The sequence below is a fragment of the Apis laboriosa genome, unplaced genomic scaffold (genome assembly GCF_014066325.1).
Source record: "Apis laboriosa isolate Shangri-la unplaced genomic scaffold, ASM1406632v1 scaffold12_cov154, whole genome shotgun sequence".
Lineage (NCBI taxonomy): Eukaryota > Metazoa > Arthropoda > Insecta > Hymenoptera > Apidae > Apis > Apis laboriosa.
In genome coordinates this window covers 4439688-4462084 of record NW_025221207.1, presented here as the reverse complement: position 1 = coordinate 4462084, position 22397 = coordinate 4439688, and the positions used below count along the sequence as shown (strand labels likewise).

At 29.2% G+C, this 22397-nt stretch overlaps 3 protein-coding genes across 4 annotated transcripts in view; 2 read left to right on the top strand and 1 right to left on the bottom strand.

Annotated features, from left to right (window-relative positions):
• LOC122720495 (alpha-latrocrustotoxin-Lt1a-like) overlaps nucleotides 1-443 on the top strand; it is a 34136-nt gene extending 33693 nt beyond the window's left edge. The window contains exon 7 of the mRNA XM_043947257.1: nucleotides 42-443. Coding sequence (XP_043803192.1) covers nucleotides 42-311 — 270 coding nt within the window. The 3' untranslated portion in view covers nucleotides 312-443. The remainder of the gene's footprint in view (nucleotides 1-41) is intronic.
• A 143-nt stretch (nucleotides 444-586) lies between these two features.
• Nucleotides 587-3846, bottom strand: LOC122720494. Its single transcript, XM_043947256.1, has 11 exons — nucleotides 3456-3846; nucleotides 3073-3187; nucleotides 2876-2979; nucleotides 2737-2808; nucleotides 2580-2680; nucleotides 2306-2409; nucleotides 1731-1972; nucleotides 1461-1636; nucleotides 1178-1322; nucleotides 896-1095; nucleotides 587-821 (listed from the first exon to the last, which is right to left on the bottom strand). The coding sequence occupies exons 1-11, from the start codon at nucleotides 3471-3473 to the stop codon at nucleotides 599-601; spliced, it is 1500 nt and encodes a 499-aa protein (XP_043803191.1). The 5' UTR covers nucleotides 3474-3846; the 3' UTR covers nucleotides 587-598.
• A 1638-nt stretch (nucleotides 3847-5484) lies between these two features.
• LOC122720492 lies at nucleotides 5485-17447 on the top strand. 2 transcript variants are annotated; one of them, XM_043947253.1, is made up of 11 exons: nucleotides 5485-5987; nucleotides 7069-7219; nucleotides 7296-7454; nucleotides 8066-8478; nucleotides 8552-9029; nucleotides 9117-9457; nucleotides 9535-9740; nucleotides 9824-10109; nucleotides 10216-10355; nucleotides 10722-10868; nucleotides 11999-17447. In XM_043947253.1, the coding sequence occupies exons 2-11, from the start codon at nucleotides 7097-7099 to the stop codon at nucleotides 15166-15168; spliced, it is 5463 nt and encodes a 1820-aa protein (XP_043803188.1). In that variant the 5' UTR covers nucleotides 5485-5987; nucleotides 7069-7096; the 3' UTR covers nucleotides 15169-17447. The 2 variants fall into 2 exon arrangements, with proteins under 2 accessions (XP_043803188.1, XP_043803187.1); XM_043947252.1 differs by having other exon boundaries at nucleotides 9532-9740.
• Nucleotides 17448-22397: the final 4950 nt, after the last annotated feature.

The following is a 22397-nucleotide window of genomic DNA, read 5'->3' as shown; positions in this document are numbered from 1 at the left end:
AATAATTTGAGAAATAAAATTTATTATTAATTTTTTTATAGGTTTGTGCTTTACGTGTTACTGAAAGAGCTAGAGCTCGTATATTAAAAGCTGGAGGTGAATTGATTAGTTTTGATCAATTAGCATTACGTGCACCTACAGGAAAACGAACAGTTTTAATGCAAGGCCGTCGTAAAGCTCGCGAAGCAGTGAAACACTTTGGACCTGCACCTGGTGTACCACATTCTCATACAAAACCATTAGTACGCTCTAAAGGTCGAAAGTTTGAAAGAGCAAGAGGACGTAGGCGAAGCTGTGGTTATAAGAAATAAATTTTGTTTATTTGCCATCATTTATTGTACCATAGCCTTAACATGATTTATAATATTTAGACATTTTGTCTATTTCATTTTTTTATATATTAAGTTGAGGTGGCTGGAAAATAAATGTTGGCTTCTTAATAACGTTTTTATATATTATTAATTCCTTCACTTTTTATTAACTACAAAGTTGAAAATCATTATAATATTAAATTATATTAAATATAACATTGCTCATATATATATATATATATATATATATATATAAATTTAAATATAATAACAAGAACAATTGAATTTCATGTTATCTCATTTTTGTTTTCTTCCGGATTTTCTAATTCTTCCGGTTTTTCTTCATCATCTGATTGTATTTCTTCAGAAAGAATAACATTCGGAAAGTATAACTTTGATTCCTCTGTACCTTTTTCTGGATTTTCACTTACATGATAGGGTCCAATACCAGCAAATCCTAAAAATGCTTCACATCCTACTTTTTTTACGACACATACAAATGTTTCATATCTAAAAATTAAATTCATATTTTTATCCTTAATAATATTAACATATATATTTTTTAAAAAATATTTTCTTAATACCCTGTTCTTTCTTTCGTATTCAATTCAAAATCTGTAATACTCTTTGCTATAAGTTTTGCTTCTGGTGGTTTATCAGATTCAAAAATGCCAAAATTAACTACTTCATCTTCAAATTCTTGTAAAACCATTTTTAGCTCGTTCTTTCTTGTATAATCATATTTGAATACTATTATAGGTATCTTTGCAGTTTTATCTTCATACTTTGAATTTTAAATATAATTTACTTTGAATTTCATGTAATGCATGATATTTATTTTATAAATATTAAAATTTAAAACTTACGGGATATGTATTGATAATATAAGTAGGAAAAATTGTGCGAAAAATAATTGTCTTATTTTGACAGTTTGGTGGTGTCCATACAATTGGAAAAATTTCATTTTCATTTTCGTTTGTTATATAAGCAGGACGATGTCGACCAGCGTAACTATAAACAAAGGAAAATTAATTAATCTTTTTAAATTAGAATTGATGTCAATTTTAAAATTTTATTATGAAATATATTAATAAGCATATATTTTAAATAAATAATAATTTTATTTAGCTATTGTATATGTTCACGTACTATTCTTCGCTAACAATAGTTTCCTTATTGGGTAATTCCGGTTTTCCAAATAAAAGATTCAACAAATATTTATGAATATCAATTTCTGATTTCGTTTCGTTAATTTTTAATCGCATGAACATACATTTTCCATCTAAAAGCAGTTGTTTAGCATTTGGCGATAATATGTAATCAGACTGTAAAATTATTTAATTTTGAATATTATTTATATAACTTTTTATATCATTCATTTGTAATAAAAATTTTTTTAATAATATATTGATATATTACTTCATTAAATATCATAGCCAAAATATCATCATTAAGACGTTTTCGAATTTCTTGTTCGATAGTGTAATTTCCTAATAATATTTCTTCAACTAATTCTATATATGGTGGACTTGATTTTTTATCTCTCTTATGACCTTCTTCATCCTTAAAAACCCATGGATAAAGTAAAAGGCAAGTTTCATTGCTCAGAACAGTGATTAAATGCAGCATTTCGGCTTCATATCGTGCTTTTGCTTCAGCTTCTATTAAATATACGAAAATGTCATACATTATTAGTGTTATTACCACGAATTCAGTAAATAAATATATCCATTTATTTATTAAATTTTAATTATTTTAATAAAACATATATAACAAACTATTGTGTATTTCTATGATTGTATCTATAAAAATTAATTTAAAATTAATAGATTTTAAAATAAATAAAAAAATTAGAAATTAAGTTCTAAATAAAAAAAATTTAAATTAAGTAGAAATCATAATATAAATAATATAAATAGTGTATTTTATTTAAATTGTGCGAGATAATTTTTACAGTAATATGCCATATATTTTTTATAATTATTTTATAAAACCTTTTCGTGATTTTTTTGCAGTTTCTTTAGCTATTCTAGTTTCTTCAATAATTTTTAATCGTTTTATTTCTTCTGGACTTCTTTCCGATATATCTAAGGAAAACCTATATATATATACATCAAAAAAGTGAATATTATATCGTTTTAATATATGTATTATTAAATAATTTTTTTTTAAATAAGAATATAATTTCTTTTGTTATTAAAAATTAAATTATTCATTCTTATTTTTTATGTAAGTAATAGTGCACTTTAATTAAATATATAATTATACTCGTGTTCTTCGCCACTTTGTATTCGTTGCAATTCCGTCGTTAATACTTTTAATAACTGTGGGGATTGAGCACCAAATATAAGATTTATCATCCGACCATTCTACAAAAGTTATTTTGATAATATATGTTTTCTAATCAATTATGCATTAAACTTACGCGTATGAACATCCACGTTGGCTCACTTTTTCCTTGAAAACGCTCTAAGTCCGTAATATAATCACATTTTGCCTAGATTTGTAATAATAATAATTATTTATTTTTACTTATAAATTAATAACTTACAATTAGAAATTACCGTGGCATAACTTAAGGCATCTCCTCCAATTTCCATTTTAATTTTTTTGAGAGTGCTTATCATTCCTGTGCAAGGCCCACTCCATTCTGAATATATATCAACCACTAAAAAAGATTATTAAAAATTTTATATATAAAGTTTCAAAAATTTTAAGAAAAGGAAAAAAATTCTAATTTTAAATAGATATTTATATTTACCTATTAAACCTGTTTTTGTGAGAAGTTTCTCCCATTCTTCGTTGTTAGAAATTTCAGTTTGTAATGCCGTTGGTGTTGTTTTTTTAGCCATTTTTCTTGTAGAACTTAAACCACCCTAAAAAATTAATTATTGAAATTTTTAATATGCAAAATAAGTTATCGAGTTTATCATAAAATTTAAAAAATAAAGAAAGTAATTTTAGAATAATTTAAACAAAATTATGTGGAAAACTTAAAAACTTAAATAATTATAATATAATCTATTAACATAATATAATTAACTTAATTTAGTTAAAAGATTAAAAAATTAATTGTAATTCATAATAATAATTAAAAATGATTAAAAGAACAGAGATATAAGTTCGAATGAAAACGTAATATACCTTTTTTCGTCTCATCATGTTTCTATGATATGTATATCAAATTTCAATTTAAAGTTCAATTTAATATTTTATTTTTTGATATTAAAATTCAATTATAATCTGCTTGATCTATTTCAAACGAAGTACAAAGAAAGACTGAAACCGTATATTTCGAAGTCGGAAGACCATTGTCTTCCGATTTATTGTACGGGGACATCGGTGACATGGAGAACACGCAAACTCTACCGATTAAGTTAGTTTCCCGCTACACAAATACACGCACAGATAATTACAATGCGCTAAAGAATCAAGGATTTCATGGTAGGAATTTCCTATGTATTGACATGAAATATTAATCTTATACTGAATTCTGTAATTATAGCAACATATATTGGTATTATGTTTCATAAGGTAGTATGATTTATCGAGCAGCATGAATAGTTGAACGATAAATTTTCTTACATTAATGCTTCTGTCAAAAGATATAAATTTAATCATTATATTATATATAAATTAAATCGATTATGGAACAATTGAAACAATTTTTTTCTTTTTGTTTTAATAATAGGTAAATGAATATGCATAACATAACATATTTTATATATGTTACAAGACTATTTGATTAATTCTATATAATTTTATGACAACAAAAATTAAATTTTTTTCATTTTGTTGCAAAAATATAATTATAATAAAAAAAATAATTTTTTTCAATATTTAAATTAATTATTATCATATATTTTATTATCTTAAGTATAATATATTTAATTTTTTTGATTTGATATTTTATTTTGATTAATGATTATATTTTATTTATCGAGCAGCAAATATACATTATTGTTAGTAATAATTTAATTTAATAATTAATAATAGTTAATAATATATTAATAATGTAAATTATTATTATTATATTAATTATAATATACATCATTAAAATACATTTCTTTTAAAAATTATTTTAAGTTTTAATATTTTATTATATTTGTATATAAAACAAGAAGAATATTCATGCTTATTAAATTTGCTTCTACTTACTTCTATCATAATTATAAAATAGTTCGAAATATGCCATGTTTATATTATAAATACTTTAGAAATAATATTTATTTTTTGTAAGTCATAAATTATAAATATAAATTATTTTAAATAACTTTAATTTATTGCAAATATTATTGAAATTGTATAATATTTTTTTAAATAAAAATTTATAATTAGAAATAATAAATTTTTAAATTTATATTACATTTAAATTTATAATATGTATATATTTAGAAAATTTTTTAAATAAATTTGATGAGATCTATTTAAATATTATTCGTTAATTTTATATTTTATATAATTCTTGTCACATTAAATATATATAAAAAAAATATTTTATTTAAATATATGTTTGATTATATGTAAGATTTTTATTATTTTCTAAATAAAAAAACTTTGACGTTACTTACATGCCAATTTAAAAATATTGCAGTTCGATTGTAGATGACGTTACTATCAAGTGGTTGAAATTTACGAACATATCATTATATTTTTATGGCAATTTTCATAACAATATTGAATACACTTTGTTGGAAACAATACATTGATTGATATAATTATATTTATAATTCCTTTTAATGAAAGTTTTTTGTCTAAAATGTATATAAGTTTGTAATATGTTTTTTATTAATAATAATATTATATTTTGCAATATTGTGAAATATTTAATTAAAACTTTAAAATATATATTAAGGAAAAAACTCATCAAGATTTATTTTATCACATTTAAATATTATAACATCGTAACTTCTCGAATACGTTAAAATTATGGTTAAAACACAATACAGTGCTACCAATATAATAATAAGTAAAATTATTTTTATTTTACATTATATATTTAATTTATTTGTTAAACATATAATAATTCTTTCAATATTTTATTATGTTAAATGAATTCTTATAATTTATATTTCATATAAAAATAAAAATAAAGAAAAATATATAAAAATCTTAAAATCAATTTAGGGCTATTTAGTTTTATAACTTTAACTCATTAAAATGAAAGGTTAATTAATCATATAATCATCAATTTACAAACACACTTTACAAACACATTTAACATCAACAATACAAATAAAATTTAATTTTAATTTTGATTATGTCATTAACATATGTTTTAAACATAAATGCCAGAGTTCGTTTTTCACTTTTCTCTTGTTCTCCCCTCCCTTCCTACCATTTCCTTATCTGAATCAGCTGATTATTGTTTTCGTATTTCCTACGAAACAGACCGTTGCCGTAGTTATGATACGTGATACCTTTTAACGAACGATCTTTCGGAACATCCCCGTCGGCGCGTCGAAACAACCAACAGATTATACAATCTATCGCAAAAAAGAATATTACCGACGCGCTTAAATATTTCCAACATAAAGATTGACGTTTCGCGGGCGGGGTGACATCACTATTTTCTGGTTGTGTTGTAGTTGTATCAGTCACTCATAGAATGACGCAGTAGAAGGTCGTCTCAGAGATGGCGAGCTTCCCAGTATGAAAATACAATTTTATGGCGAGGTAAATTGAAGATTATGTTTTCTGTTAATTAAAAAAACTATTAAAACGTAGATATTTTTTCATAAGATAAATGATAACAACGTCAGAGAGAAGTATTAGTTTTGTTGTGGAAAAACTGCCTTCTACCCCTTTGTTCGACGAAATGTCAGGGTCGCTGTTTTAATATATCAAAATGTAAATTTATATATTTCATTTTTAATATATTTATATCATTCTGATGATAATCATTTAGATTTTCGTTTTATTTTCGTTTTGATATTTGTGTTTGCTTTTTATTAATTGTCCCTAAATGTATACGACGAACAGCTGTAGTGGATTGTGTAATATTCTTTAACAGGCAAAATAGATTCTCCCACTACTTTTCTATTACTCATTTTCGTATTATCAGATATACAGATAATATTTCGTAAATTTCGTTGTATAAATAATGATACTACAATTAATTATTAATTTTTTTTTCACTTGATTTTTTGTTGTATTATTATTAATAAAAATATATATTTTATATATATTTGATACTATATTTGTAAATTAATTTCTAATATGTAATATATACAGATTTTTTTATAGTGTATTTTTTTTTTATTAATCATTGCTTCAAAAATCTATTTTATATTAATATATTATTTTGATTTACATGTATTTATAACATGTATTTATTTTAAATTATTTTCAAGTAATATTATTTTAAATAATATTTTTTTAGGTAATGATATATTGCGAATTTATATTATTTAAATTAATATAAATTATTTATTAATTATTATTATTTATAATTAATTATTTATTAATTATTATTATTTATAAATTATTATTTATTATTATAATAAAAACAGTACATTTATTTATTTGCATATTTGTTATTATATTTTTATTTTAACGAATATAACAAATATATAAAAATTTTTATATAATCAAAATATATAAATTTTTAGTATTATTTAATTATTAAAAAAAGAAGAAAAAATTTCTAGAATAAGAATTTTTAGAAATTTTGTTTGATCAAAATATAAATTATGTAAATCAAAATATAAATTAACAAAAATAATAATGTATAAATAATATTATTCATTATTTATAGGTAAAAATATTTTGTTTGGGAAGAAAAAATGTCTGCAGACTCTCCAAGGCGTGGTGTGCATAAAGGAGTTCAAATTGTGTCACCTCAGCCAATAGTTGATCGTTCAATTATAGATAGTGTTGCAGGAATAATTAATGATATTGTTCCACAGGTTGGTATATTAAAATGTTCTTCTGATAATTTTTTATATTAATTATTAAAGTTTTTTATTATATTGTTTAATATAGGCTTATACGGGCACACCAAATTCTGAAAACAAAGAGTCTATTTCATGGGCACGGTTTGAGTATGCAGACATTAATGATCCTGCTTTGTATCCAGATTACAATGAAGGCTCTAATACACCACCTTTATTATTGGTGCTTGGTTATACAACTGGAGTTCAGGTTTGATCTTGTTTAATTATTTTTTTTTCATTAAGTAGTTATATTACTTGTGCATTGAAAAATTTTTGTGTATTAAGATAATTTCATAATTTTTTCTATTTTTTATAAAAATTATTTGTAACTTAAATAATTTTGTAAAAAAATAAATAAACTTAAAAGAATATATATAAATATGTATAAATATAGTATGTTAGATAGTTATTTTCAATTTAAGTATATGTATTAGATATTAAATGTGAAAAGATTTTATAGATTTATCATATTATTTCTAATTATAGAACACTGTTCTCATAGTAGCTAAAACTGTGTCTGTGTTTATGAATGACTTGAATCTTATTTTATCTAGGAGGCATAATATGTAAACAAGCACATTCATTATCAAAATAACAAGGTACATGTAGTTTGCAGAGATAATAATATGATATTTGAAGTTTGATGATATAAAAGAATTTATATATTTAAGTTGAATATCTAAGATTTCAATTTTTTGTTTACAAATCTCATATAAATACATAGAGCATAATGTTATCTTATATTGTAATGTCATATTAATTATGTTAAGTATAAAAATATATATGAAGTATTACTTTAATATCTTTTATTGAATATAGGTATGGTTGATAGCAGCAACAGGAGAAGCAACTGAAGTTTTATCATGGCGACAAGGAGTTGTCCGCACTTTAAGAATTTTACCAAATCCAAAGACTGATGATGAACATGTTGATTTATTTGAATTGAAACGACCCATGGTAGCAATATGCGATTCAGCTGGACCTGGCCCACAATTTTGCAACATTAGTTTTATTTCATTGAAAACTGGGGAACAAACAAAAAGCATTAAATTTAAAAATCCTGTTTGTGACATTTTGGCAAATAAACGATCTATAGTCGTAACGTTTTTAGAGAAAATCGCGGTGTTCGATGCTCGAACATTGGAAGATGTATTAACAGTTACTACCTGTTATGCCAGTCCTGGTCCAAATCCAAATCCTATTGCTTTAGGATCGCGCTGGCTTGCTTACAGGTAACAATATTGAAAATAATAAGATATTAAAATTATGTTTATTATGTTTTATTTTAATAAAAAATATTTTTAGTGAAAAAAAATTATTACCTGTAAAAAGAAGTAGTGGTGGTTGTGAAGGTGAAGGAGTTCAAAGTTATACAGCAACTGTTCTATACGCAGCAAAGTCTTTAGGAAAAGGTTTGCGTGGTTTGGGAGAAACAGTTGCATCAAGTTTAACTGGTAATTCAGTATCACCAGTAGTTATTAATAATACGGGCAGTGATGTAACCCAACCAGGAGTAATTACGATATTAGATCTTCAAGCTGCAAAAGAGGAAAAAGAGTTAGATGATGCGAATATAGAGACTGTCATTGCTCATTTTACTGCCCATAGCGATGCAATCGTTGCCATGACTTTTGATTTAAGCGGTGCGTTGCTAATGACCGCTGACAAAAGAGGGCATGATTTTCATGTATTTAGAATTCAACCACATCCAGGTGGTCCCACTTTGGCAGCAGTACATCATTTATATATACTGCACCGCGGAGATACTACTGCAAAAGTGCAGGTATATAAATTAAATTTGATATCTATAATTTTAAAAATTGAAAATATATAATTTTAAATTGAAAATATATATTATGTAAAAAAACAGGATATGGTTTTTTCGAGTGATACTCGTTGGGCTGCAATTTCGACTGTGCGGGGTACTACTCATGTTTTTCCTGTTGCACCATATGGTGGACCAGTAGGAATACGAACTCATTCCACACCTCATGTTGTAAATAGACTTTCAAGATTTCATAGAAGTGCAGGTTTAATGGACGATGGTACTAGATCTCATTCTCCCGTATCTCATACAGAATTACCTTTGTCAATTTATCCATACTCTAATCCAAGACTTCCTCCATACCCTCATCCAACTGTATTACATCCCTTGGCACAGATACGACAACCATCGTCGTTAAATCACGTAAATAGTCAAGCTCAACAGAGGTAATCATTAATTATTATTTATCAGTTTATTATTGTTGCATTTTGTAAATATATTTAATTCTTATATTACGTAGTAGGCCGCAGCAACGACAACGATTATATTCGGATGATAGTGGAACATTACCATTAAAAATATGTGCTTGTTTTGCACCTCCAAGAGCTTGGATGTATGCACAAAGAGAATCTACTGTGAAAGTTATGAAAAGAGCAGTTGATTCTTTATTCATTATGGCGTGTCATGGAAATATGATACAATATGATTTAGAACCTAAACCAGTTGCAGGTAAATAAGATTAATTTATATAAGACAAATTTTAATAAGTTTTAATACATTAAATATTATTATTTAATAATGATATATTTTAGGTGTACCAAAAGAAAAAGTATGCGACGATACGATGATAGAATTAGAAGTTGAAGCTAAAGGTCAATGGCCCCTTTTAAGATCTCCGAATTCTTTAGAGATTGTGCCACCTTTACCAATGTCTAGCTCTTTACTGAGTGTCAATACTATACCAAAAGAGATTCAAGATGGTGATTTAGCAGAGGATCGTTGGTTAAGTCAAGTAGAAATTGTAACACACGCTGGCCCACATAGACGACTTTGGATGGGCCCCCAGTTTGTTTTCAAGACTTACAACGCAACTAGTGGGTTAGTTTCATATATTTAATATATAATATAAAAAAAATATATATATATATATACACATTTATTAAATATATATATTTTATATAATCTATTATATACTATAATGTAGAGCTCCTGTAAGTCTTGTCGAAGCTGAGGCTGTTGAAATTGGCGTAACCGGTGGATCTCGTCCTGCAAGATCGAATCCAGTCAATATGCCACATGCTGCATCCAGATCTTTGGTACCTGTCGTTATCGATGGATCAGGAAGTAAGTTTATACATAAAAGTATTAAATTTTCATCATTTTTATTTTCATATTTATTTTGTTGTTGATATGTTTGAGAGAGAAATTCATCGAAGATCGAAATTTAATAAGATATTTTTCAATTTGAATATTTCTTTTTTCACATATACGTTTATAGATTTATATTTTATATATTTACATTTTAATTTATTTATGCATACTCAAACATTTGTTATAAATTCTTTTATACACATTATTAAAAATCAAAAATATAATCTACAAATGAAAATAAAAAAGAATAATATTTAATGTTTTATTATGAATATTTTATTTCAAAATTACGTGTAATAGAAAATAATTTTTGATAAAATTTGTATTTTTCGTATTTAGGTAGTTACGAACAATCTCCAAGATTCATGGAGGCTTATGGTGATCCCTTAGATAGTGAAAATGCTGGTGTTGGTGGTGAAAATCAATTGAGAGAAGATCTGGCTGAAGCTATGCTGGAAACATCAATAGCTCCGCATCGTGCACCAGGTAAGTAATCATAAAAAGTGTGATGCTTTGCTTTAAAGTAGAAGAATACGAATCCCGATATATCCCATTTGTCGATACTTCGCGAAATTTATATATATATTATGACAATGTTTAAGATTAACATAAATCATTTCGTATGAATTGGATAATGGAAACGTGCATATTCTTGAATACCTGATACGCGATACATTCTCAAAGTTACGGTTCTTATTATACAATCGTGAAAATCTTCTTGCTAAATGCAGTTAGTAAAGTTAATCGTGGATAAAATGATTTTAATTTCCCCCTCCCCCCCCGAATTTTTTTTAAAAAAACAAATTGGAAAATATAAAATTTTATTCTAGAATTTTATCACACGAATTTAAAACTGTATTTTAGAATTTTTTAAAAGTATTTTTTAAATACGGATATGATGCTCATGCTTTCTGCATTTGGTGACGGATGATAGATTGTAAGTTTGTGTGGATACAGAACTGGCCAGAGGCAGGTATCTCCGTTTCCCCCCCTCCCCTTTAATGATATTACATCTAATTACTAACAGCAGTACATTTGATCAACATCTACCCTTTAAGTCGAGGTAAATAGTTGAAAGACTGCGATCAATCTACTAACCCTGTAAGAATCTTTTTCCTTTTGAAATTCCAATAAAAGAAACGAAAATAAAATCACTTATTAGTTCGAAGAAGGCAATTGTTCGAACTTGTTCTCTTTACAACATACCATTCTATTTCGATACGTATATTGCGACGTGAAGTTTGTGTTTTTGTGGTGTGCAGTGTGACGACTCGGATACAATTATCAGCCTTATTACTAGAAGTCACGATTAATATATATATATATATACATACATTTATTTCTCTCTATTTCTCTCATGTTTTTCCTCCGTAATTCTGGTATTCCCTCACGATGCAACATTTGAATATAATTATTCGAATATATCACTTGAAATCTCCTTCTTTTTTGCCGTTATCGGGAACAATCATACCTAATTAGATAGGCGATGCATCTCGTAAAAGAAACGAAAGAAGGAAAAGATTAAAAAAAAAAAAAAAAAAAAAAAACAGAAAATTAAAGAAAGGAGATATTGTGTCTCGATATTGATACCTGCCAATGGCTTTTTCTGTTACTAGGGAGGCGATCGGTATTTGAGAGGGTGGGTCAACCGGTAACTAAAGTCGTCAACCCTCTGGGCACCGTGATTACCGTATCGGCCGATGAGGAGGACATTAACTCGAGTCAGGAGTTCGATTCCTCGGAGGAGAGCCACATGCCTGAACCACCTAGGAGCGTGTGCGCCGAAGAGGGCCCGGCTTCTCTCGGTGATTTCGAGCCGGAGAGTCAAACTCTTCGTAATCTCACCAAAATCTGCGCGGAAATGCGTTCAGCTAGCGAGCCAGCGATCGACAGTGTGCCGGACGAGAACATCTGTGAAGTGAAAGAGAGAAAAACTTTATGCGTCGAGATCGCTTCCATCACGAATCCAGGAAATTCTACCATCGATTTTGAAAAGGTGGAAGCTTTCCGCGATGTGCCGACCGGATTGAACCTTTGCGTGGAGCAAGGCGAGATCCCTAGCAGCCCCATGACCCAGGCGAAGGAAACCGCTTGGTACAAGAAACTTAATAAGAGGGAAGACAGAGACGCCCACGAGAGAAACGTGTCCGAGGCGCAATACGTGGTCAGCTGTGACGAGGATAGCGTCGTATTGATGGAGAATAAGGCGGCCCAAGGACGAAAGACCGCCTCGACGCATTCTAGGGCGGAGAGCAAAAGAGTTGGCGAGCATGAAAAAGTTGCGAAGAAATCGGGGAGGAACGGTACGAATAGTTCTGGGAAACGAGCAGACGTTAAGACGCCTACTAAGAGATACGTTTTAAAGGAGCACGAGGATAGTATCGTTATCGAGGATACTTGCAGCGACTCGAGGAGCAATAGCTGCGGTAAGAAGAGGGGATGCGAGAAGATTGAAGATACGAAAGGCAAACATTCTGAATACAAGGGCGGGGAATCGTCGAAGGAAACTGGAAAGGTTAAAGGTAGATCGAAGTCTTCCACGGTTCATAGTAGTTGCAAAGAAACGACGACAGGCGAGCTAGCAATGGAAAGCAAAAGTTCGATTAAACACGTAGAATCGATCATAGAACTGGATTCTATAACGGAGGAAACGGACAAGAAGGAAGATTTCAAGTCGACTCTTAACGTGGACGTGTTGATCAAAGAAATGGATAAGTATAAATCACCACCATCAGACTCGACCGACGATTTCAGTTGCAGCGAGTATCACATCGTCGATGCGCCTTGTTGCAACAAAGATGGCACTTCGGTACAATCCGACGAGGATATCGAGCATATCCAGAGTTCGGAGATATCTCAGTTGCAGCAAGCCGAATGCATCGACGGTGACAAATGCGTGGATGTGATAAGTTGTGCGGGCTCTTCGCCCATTATGCAGAGGAAGAATAGCAAGAACACGATATCCGACGACGACATAGAATACATACATTCGTCAGAGGTGGAGACACCTGAAAAAGCTTGCAAAGAAGACACGAGATTCGAAACGAGTAAGGGTAGCAGCGACAGCGAATCGACAGGCGCAAGATGCAAATTAACATTTTCTGACGATGATTTGGAACACGTACACCATTCGGACGTCTACGCTTTGTTGCCTGAGAAATCCAAGGAGGCTCGTGAAAGGAGTGCGGCCAGAAGGTCCCACGAGATTTCGACGGAGCAGCAACAACAAGGGTCGAGAATCAAGAGCTCGAAGAAGTCGAAGGATATCGTGGTGATCGAGAGTGACACGTCGGCAGCCGACGTGACTGTCATCTTTAAACCGGTCGAGAGTTGGAAGAGCAAGGGTACGGAGAGGAGAGACGAAGCTGAGGAGGCTGGTCTCTGTATGAAAGATATTCCTCCGGTTAGCGAAAATCCTAGTCCGTTGAAAAGAGCTAAGATTCGTCCCGTTAAAACGTCACCTTCGAACGTTGCCCCCAAACGATCGCAGGCAGGAATCGAGATAATCGACATTGACGCCATGCAAAAAGCCGAGATGGATGTATTGACCGACGCAACATCGGTGTCCGAATGCAAAATCCTCGCTGGACCCGAGGTGTGCGGAACACGCGCTAGAAAATCTCGAAAGAATAAAAAGGCGAACAACGAAGGTAAGGAAGCGCAAAGCAGCGAGATTCTTATCGAGGCTGTGAAAACCGTCGAAGAAACTGGGAAGGAATCGAGTTTCCAGGAGGTTGAATTTTCCTGGAGCGCTGTCGTGAAGAAAAAAAGCGGTTCTCCCGTGGCCGAGCCGGAAACACGGAAAGAAAAAGAAGAAGGAGGAGGAGGAGGAGGAGGAGGAGGAGAAGAGGAACAAGAAGAAGAAAAGAAGAAGAAGATGGAGGAGGATAAGGTAAAGCAAAGTTCGTTCGAGATCTCGCCTATCCTGGAGAAGATAGAATCTTTGAAGAAGAAGATACACGAATCTTCGTTGAGAAAAAGTCTGGACAAAAAGAGTTGCGTTTTAGAGACGTACCCCGAAGAGTCTTCCGTTCAGAGTTCCGAGATTTCATGGAGCTCGATCGTCAAAAAGAAAAACGTATCCTCCGCCGACATGGAAACGAGAAAGGAGGCCGAGCTCGATCCGATCGTGGAGGAATCGAGCGTCGAGGAGAAGAAAACTCATCGAAAACGAATCGTCGAATCTTTATCGTCTCAATCCTCAACGATGGGGGATCAATCGAAAGAGGCAGGGAGAAACGTGGATGAATCTTGTGATCAGGGTACGGAAGGATCGTCGTGGAGTTTCATCGTGAAGAAGAAGGCAACAGCCGTCCCGGAAACGGTGACTCGAAAGGAACACGTCGAGCAGAAATCTCAGAGAAAATTGGATCTCATGACCGATTCGTTGGAGATTATCTCGGATCGTGAAACGAAATCGGTTAACGGATCGTCCGCGAGTAAAAGTTGCGAGAAGATCTCGAAGCTGGAGACTGTAAGCGAGATGGACGAAAGGGGTTCGAAGAATTGGAGCGTCGAGTCGTTGCTGGTCGACCCGGTGTTTACGAAGGAAGATTCCTCGGAGCCGGAACGGGACACCGAACCGGAGAAGAGGAGTGATTCGGAGCAGGAGATCGTGCCGGAGCGTTCGAGCTCCTCGGACGAGTTGAACGCGAATGTTGTGTTCACGAACAACGAGGGAGAGTATTCGGGTCGCGAGGTCACCGATAGGGGTGCGACGAACGGCTCGAGCTCGGTGCCCGGCACGAAGAAGAGCAACAGGTCGAAGAAAAAAAAACGCAGATGAGTAGAGGATTGCATGGATGTACCTAGGGCCAGCCTTGCCCTTTATATACTTTTGATGCAAGTAACCGGGGTCGATTAGCATAAACTAGCATTAACGCAAATCCGAATATATAAAAAAAAAAGAGTTTAGAATGTACGAACTGGGAACAAATTGCGCTTTCGATTCTCAGTGGTCGATCAAGCGACCAACAACGTAAGATCGGCTTTATTAAAGAGCGTTATCTTAGAATACATGTATCATATTATAATCATCTTGTTAGGGAATGAAATCTTCAATTCTATTTTGATCGTACGACGCGTTTTCTCGAATCTTCGCATCGGATTTGGTATTTTTAAAAACCTTTTTCTAAAATTATTATTATTGAGAAGAGAGAAAGAGAGAGAGAGAGAGAGAGAGAGAGAGAGAGAGAGAGAGAGAGAAGAAAAGAAATAAAGAGATATTAATTAGTTGATTTATCAGTACAAAAATTTTTTAGATATATTCGGTGGAATTTCTTAATTGAAAAGAGCAAGGCTGTTATTATTGAGTGTACATCCGCTGACGTTCGAGTCGAATACGTGAAACTAAGTAAGGAAAGAAAAAAAAAAAAGGGAAACAATACACATATTCACACGCATACTTTACACACACGTAGAATTTTTCGAAACGAAACCTATGTGTATATAGATATATGAAACAAAATCAAAAAAAAAAAAAAAAAAAAAAAAAAAAAAAAAAAAGAAAAAAGAAAAAGAAAAAAGGAAAAAAAAGAAAAGAAAAAAAAGAAACACCGTCTGTGGTTCGAACAGTTTCATAGCGATTTCTGTTTCGACTGCCTTATATCATTGTCAAACGAGAATCCGCTGTGCGTTTGTCCGCGTGATGCATAACGAGAAGTGTTATAAGCTTTTTATTACGATCGACGAAATTCAAACGAAACGAACGAATCGATTCGCGACCATTCATCGATAATTTGGCAATTTTTTAGACTTTAGATAGTTAATATTTATAGCATTATAACAATTGCCTTTCATTTTTATTCATACGGTTATGAATAAAGATTACAAAGGGATATTCAGCTTATTAGTTCCTAGCTTTCTTTTTCAAATCAAATGAAAATAATATGGAACGTAAAAGTTGTGGTAAATTTAATAAATTTCCTTTGTATTTATACTTGAATAGTATTGAATACTTGTGTTAAAAAGCTTATTGAATAATGCGATGAGTTATTGAATAATAACTCATTCTGGAGAGAAGCTTACTTTTAGAAGCTTATTGAATTTTAATAATTGTCATATGGTATCGGTCTTATGTAACCCAACTGTGTCTTGAAATTAATGTAACTTCTTTTTTTATTGGAATTTAATTCTGTTTCTTCTCATACGTATCGTGAAAATACGTATAATAATTTTTCCATTAAATTTGTTTAAAAACAAAATTATAACTTTTCTTTATGAATAGAAGAATTTGACTAATATGTCAAGGAAAAAAAAAAGATACGCTAGGAACTAGTGACACGAACATCCTGCATACGATTACATGTTCAGCACAAAGCTATTCGTCTCTGTACAAAAATGTGTCCAATCGAAATCGTCGCGTTTGTCTCTATTTTTTGTATCCGCTGTCGAGACATGCTTTCCATGAAAGCCATTCGTAATATGATTTCATGGATCTGGAGAAAATTCTTTCGAAGAATTGCAAACAGACGGCCGTTTACTTCTCATTGTATTCTGACTGTTCTGAGCTCTCCTGGAATTTTCATGGGTTCTGTATGCGATGAGTTTGTCATATCACGAGGAAAAAGATCGATAAAAAAAAGAAAAGGTTGAGCTTCGTTAAAAATGGCGTATAGATCGAAATACGATTGTTGAAAACATTTTTTCTTTTAATAGTTAAACGAGTGAATAATAATTTTTCTCTGGAAGATTGCAAATTGGTTTTATAATTCACTTTATATTTATTGCTAGTCAGTAAAATATTAGGTTAAATAATTTTTTTTTTTCAATTTAATTTATATCATCGAACTCTTTTCGATATTGCGAATATGAAAGGAATATAATATATGTTTTTTATTATTTTTTCTTCCATTTAAATTTGAGTAGAAATTGAAGTTATTTATATAATAAAATAATAATCTTCTATTTATTTAATGAACTTCTGGAAAATATCTATTGAATTGGCACATATAAAGAATTGTTGTTTAAATTAATTTCATTGTATTAGAAAGAAGATAAAATGTTTGTAAAATATTTCATTTAATAATTGCAATTATTAAATTGTATTTTACGATATTAACAAAAATATGGATATTTTTCTCTTTTTTTTGACAAATGAATCGTTGAACGATTTAAAAATATTTTAATCTCTAATCTAAATTAGAAAAGAATTCAATTTATTATTAATATGATTGCATTCTTGTGCTCTATACGCCACATTTGCATTCACACGAAGCTCATCCATATTAACATAATTGATAGTACGTCGAAAGTATAGGTATACTTTTATAAAAATTTGCAACAGATTTTTCTTCTTTATGGATCATCAAGTTTATTTTTCATTCTTATCGATCGTTAATATCGATAAACCGAAAAAAACTTCTTAGCAACCAATAATTATAAATAAAAACGAAGGAAAAAAAGAAAAACGATATGTCGACATTGATGAGATATATAAAAACACATCTCATAGAAGAGTATACCTAATTTTCGTTACGTTACGTGCCACGTATTATACGTATATATATATATATATAAATATTTTGCAAAAGAAATAATCATGCTTTAAATCCAAAGGATTTTTAATTAATTTGTGATGCGAAACAGATAGAAATCTGTTTACCATCTACTTTATCGTTAATCTTTGATCATATATAAATTCTAATCTAATATATTGATTGGATCTTTGTCCTTTTACGATTGATATGTATAAAATTACAATCGTATTTCTTGCATTGTATATGAGCAAGAATTTAAAAAAAAAAAAAAAAAAAATGGAAGATTCTGTTTACACTGATTCGGAATCTAGTTTCATTACACTTAGGTAATTTTCTTCTCTTTAATTTAATCGTACCCTGTTCAGGTATACAAGATATGTTCTTCGTCCTCTTCGAAAGCTTTTCGAGTTAAAAATACTCGATACTCTTTTAACAGTTTCTGTTAATCTATGCAACAAATGAATTTCTTCTCGTTAATCGGTGTGAATCATCGATGATTACACGTAATCGCGCGTTAGATTTCACTGGCTCTACACACTTCGAAATTGTAAATACTCTTACTCTCGATACATCTTCGAAAAAAAAAACTTCCAAAAAATCTTTTTCGATACAATCTTCTTCTTTAACTCTAGATCAAGCTAGATCACACTAGAAAGGATAAATAATAGCGTATCGTATATATATTTTTGACACGTTTCTTCATCTAAAAATTATCCTGTTTGGAATAATTGCATACTGTGAATCAGGCGATTCTAAGGAACTTTGGAAGAAAAAAAAGAAATTCCTGAAGGAGCCAAAGATGGGTTGTGATCGATTAGTTGCATAAACGAAAAGAAAAAGAAAAAAAAAAAGAAAAAGTTGGGATTATAGTTTCATTATCAGCATGGTAATCATCTGTGCGATGAACAATTTTTCGAAATAAATCTTCTGTGCCGCAGAATTGTCCGTTTAATCTTACGGAAAAGCTATTGGTATATCGTGGATGGTGAAGATATGTTAGAACAATTTTAAATAGACTCAGTATACGCTTATTGCGTGAATCGGAAAACACCGATTCTCTTTATTTAATTAATATTTGGAGACAAGGTTTTCATTGTGCGTTCCTGTAATTGCACTAGTTTACAGAATATTTTTATCACGTATCAAATTAAATTACCTTTCAATCTTATAAAATTTAATAGCTAATGGATCATCAGCGATCACTATTGATTGAAATATTTGGCTTAAGGATTATTCCGTTTAAACGTGAATTAAATTACGTCGTACATATCGCGTAATGTTATTGAATTATAATCGATATCGAGTGAAAAATTAATAATCAATAATAAAATGATCGAGAAAATTTGAATTGAAATTCAAATTGAAATTCGTGAGAAGATATATAAGGATCGGTGCAAATATTCACTGTGACCATCATTTATAGAACATCATCACAATAAGAAACCTCCTTTTAAAAACCTCCAATGAAGATCTTCGACTCCGTTTTTTAGTACAATTTCCTTCTGTGTACGTTTCTCTGTTAGTTTCTATAAATCATCGTGCCCTTATTTATATATTATATGTTCCCTTTTAGAGAACTCGATCGAAATCTCTGATATCCTTCTTTTTTTACATTTATCTTTTTCTCCGATCGATTGAAACCTTCTCTTTCGTGTTTATTAGAGAATATCATGAGTATCGAGCAAAAAATCGATTGTTCGTTTACATAGATTATATAAATATATATATTATAGTATAAATATATATACATAACTCGTTAGAGTTTGTTGTTAGTACAAATGGAAAACGACGAGATCTTTTCGATCGGACAAAGATCTCTTTTCGGAGATTTAGCCGTGAGATATTTAGTACAAAGCTTATAATCGTCACTTTCGTCCTCGTAAGTGCTGTGATTATGTTTTGTGATTTGCTGTGTTTATTCACTGCTACGTCGAGGGAAACGAGTAGCCATAATTGTATGTTTTTTTCGTTTTTCTTATATATATATTTTCTTTTTGGCGTTGAAAAACGATCAAAAATCTTGAAAGCATATGTTACACTTTCAAAAATAGATAAAATGTGGATTTAAGTTCTTAAAATGGAATCTTAGGAATGATTTCTTTAGTTATTTTATAAAGAGAAAGAGTTTTAGGAAATCTAAGTGTTAGAAGTAATCGAATTTATTTTTACCGACTAGAGGAATAATTGTTTATAGTAACAATATTTATAGTAATCATTTATCACGTGTGCGCAATCGATATATTTTAGAGTTAAGTTATTTGTATTCTTTATTGCTACTTGGTTTTCTCTGTATTATTTTTTATTTTATCGTGTGTTTTTAATTTTTTTCCGTTTCATATTTTTATTACACATTTTGCTAAGCATGCGGCAAAATGATAAAATCGTGCTAAAATGTGGCTCAAATTTTTAAGATTTTCACTTGAAAATTATTGATGATAATCATGATAGTGAAGGAAAAAAAAAATGACAAAATAATCTATAACTATTTATAGAAATTAATTATTTTATAAATAATATGAAACAATATGCTTTCGTGTGGTTTATTTAAAATTTATATTTCACGTATTAATAGTTTTTTCTAAAGTGTAAAAAAAAAAAAAAATTGTTTGAATGTATAGTAGAATGTTTTACGTAATTGAAACTTTATTTATTTAAGGATATATTTATTTTATAGAAATTATATATGTGTTTTAATATTTTTTTAATATATATTTAATAATCTTCACAAAATGACCAATTGACAAATTTTACAATACTAACAGTCAATTGATTTCTAATTTATTATTTAATTAATTTTAATTAAATAATAATATATTATTATTATTATATATATATATTTAACTATTTATATACTTTTTATAATTTTTCGTATTAACAAAATTACTCTATTATTTCAAATATTTATTTATATTACGTGAATGGTATATTATATTATATATACCAATAAGGATTAACGTGAAAATAGATAAAATGAAACAAAAAATATTAATTTTGTATTAAAACAGAGACTGCTTATGTAGATTCATACTAATCGTATAAGAGAGAGAAAAAAAAGAGAAAATATATGAAAAGATAAAAGTTATGTTTTAAGTGAAAATCTGTAAAATTTTGAGAAGGTTGAAATATTTTTTTAATCGAATATAGTCATATATTCGATTATGAATATAATATTATGAATATAATTCGATATAGAATATATATAGTAAAATATATATTCGAACAAAATCTACAGTTTAATAATAAAGGATTATTTCTGCCATAATAATTAATAAAACATTTTATTATTTTACAAATAATTTAAAAATAATTTATTTTAATATACTTTGTTTATTTATATAAACAGGAAAAGATTTTTGCTTAGATGTATGAATTTTATATGATGTGATGTAATAATTTGATGAAAGATTTTCTTTTACATAAAAACTATTTTGTAAATAGTTCAATTTATTACATAAAAATGAAAAAGAAATATCATATTTCTTTTATTAATTTTCTTTATTTATCGAAGAAAATTTTTTTTATTCTAAATGTTTTATATTTTCTCATAATGATGAATGAAACGAATATTATTTAGTTTTAGAATCAATGAATATCGAAACTCACATTTTTTTTTACGAAAAATCAATTCAATAATTATCAAGACTGCTTAGTAATGTATATAAATTCTTGCGAAACACGTGATAATATTCCAAAAAATTTGTAATGTCTTTCAATAGTAATTTAAAATTTTAGTGCATAGTCTATAACGAAGTCGAAATCTTGGAAGAATCAAATTAGGAGCCATAAATATTTTTTCTCTTAAAACGAGAATAGTGATTGTATGTACCATAAAGAATTAAAACGACTTTTTACAAACGTATATGATTTTCTCGACGTAGCAAATATAGTGTTATCGAGGGCATTCGTTGGTATATTAAAAATGCAGAGATTTCAATGCTAATTCTGCCAATCAGCAGAATATTCTTATTTTGTATTATAAGAATTTTGTTGGAGTCCAATATCCATAATGTATAATCCAAGTAAAAAAAGAAAAAAAAATATGTATCTCTTCGAATTAAAATATTTATCCCTTGAATCCATTCCTTCATAATTCTTCTCTACTTTAAAAAAAATGGACGAAAGGAAACGAAACTGTTCGAATGGATGCATCGAATTTGTTACAAAGACTTGATACAGACATACTGATGCAAAACAAAATCGAAACTGATTTATATATATAGTATAATAAAATACAGAAAATTGTATTTCTAAATAGAATCATTTTTTTTTAAATAGAATACGTGACTTTTTTTTTATAAAATGTTGACATACGATTATATTTTTAGCAAAGGAATAAATATTTTCAAGACAAAGAATTAACAAAAATCGATCCCAGATAATTCTTTTTTTTTTTAATATTATAATAATATAATCAATTCGCAATTCGATAGCCGTTTCTCGTCTGAAACAAAACTACATTACACCTCTCTCTTATTCTATTGTTTTTTTCTCTATTCATTTATTTCGATATATATATTTCGATATATCTTCTATTCCT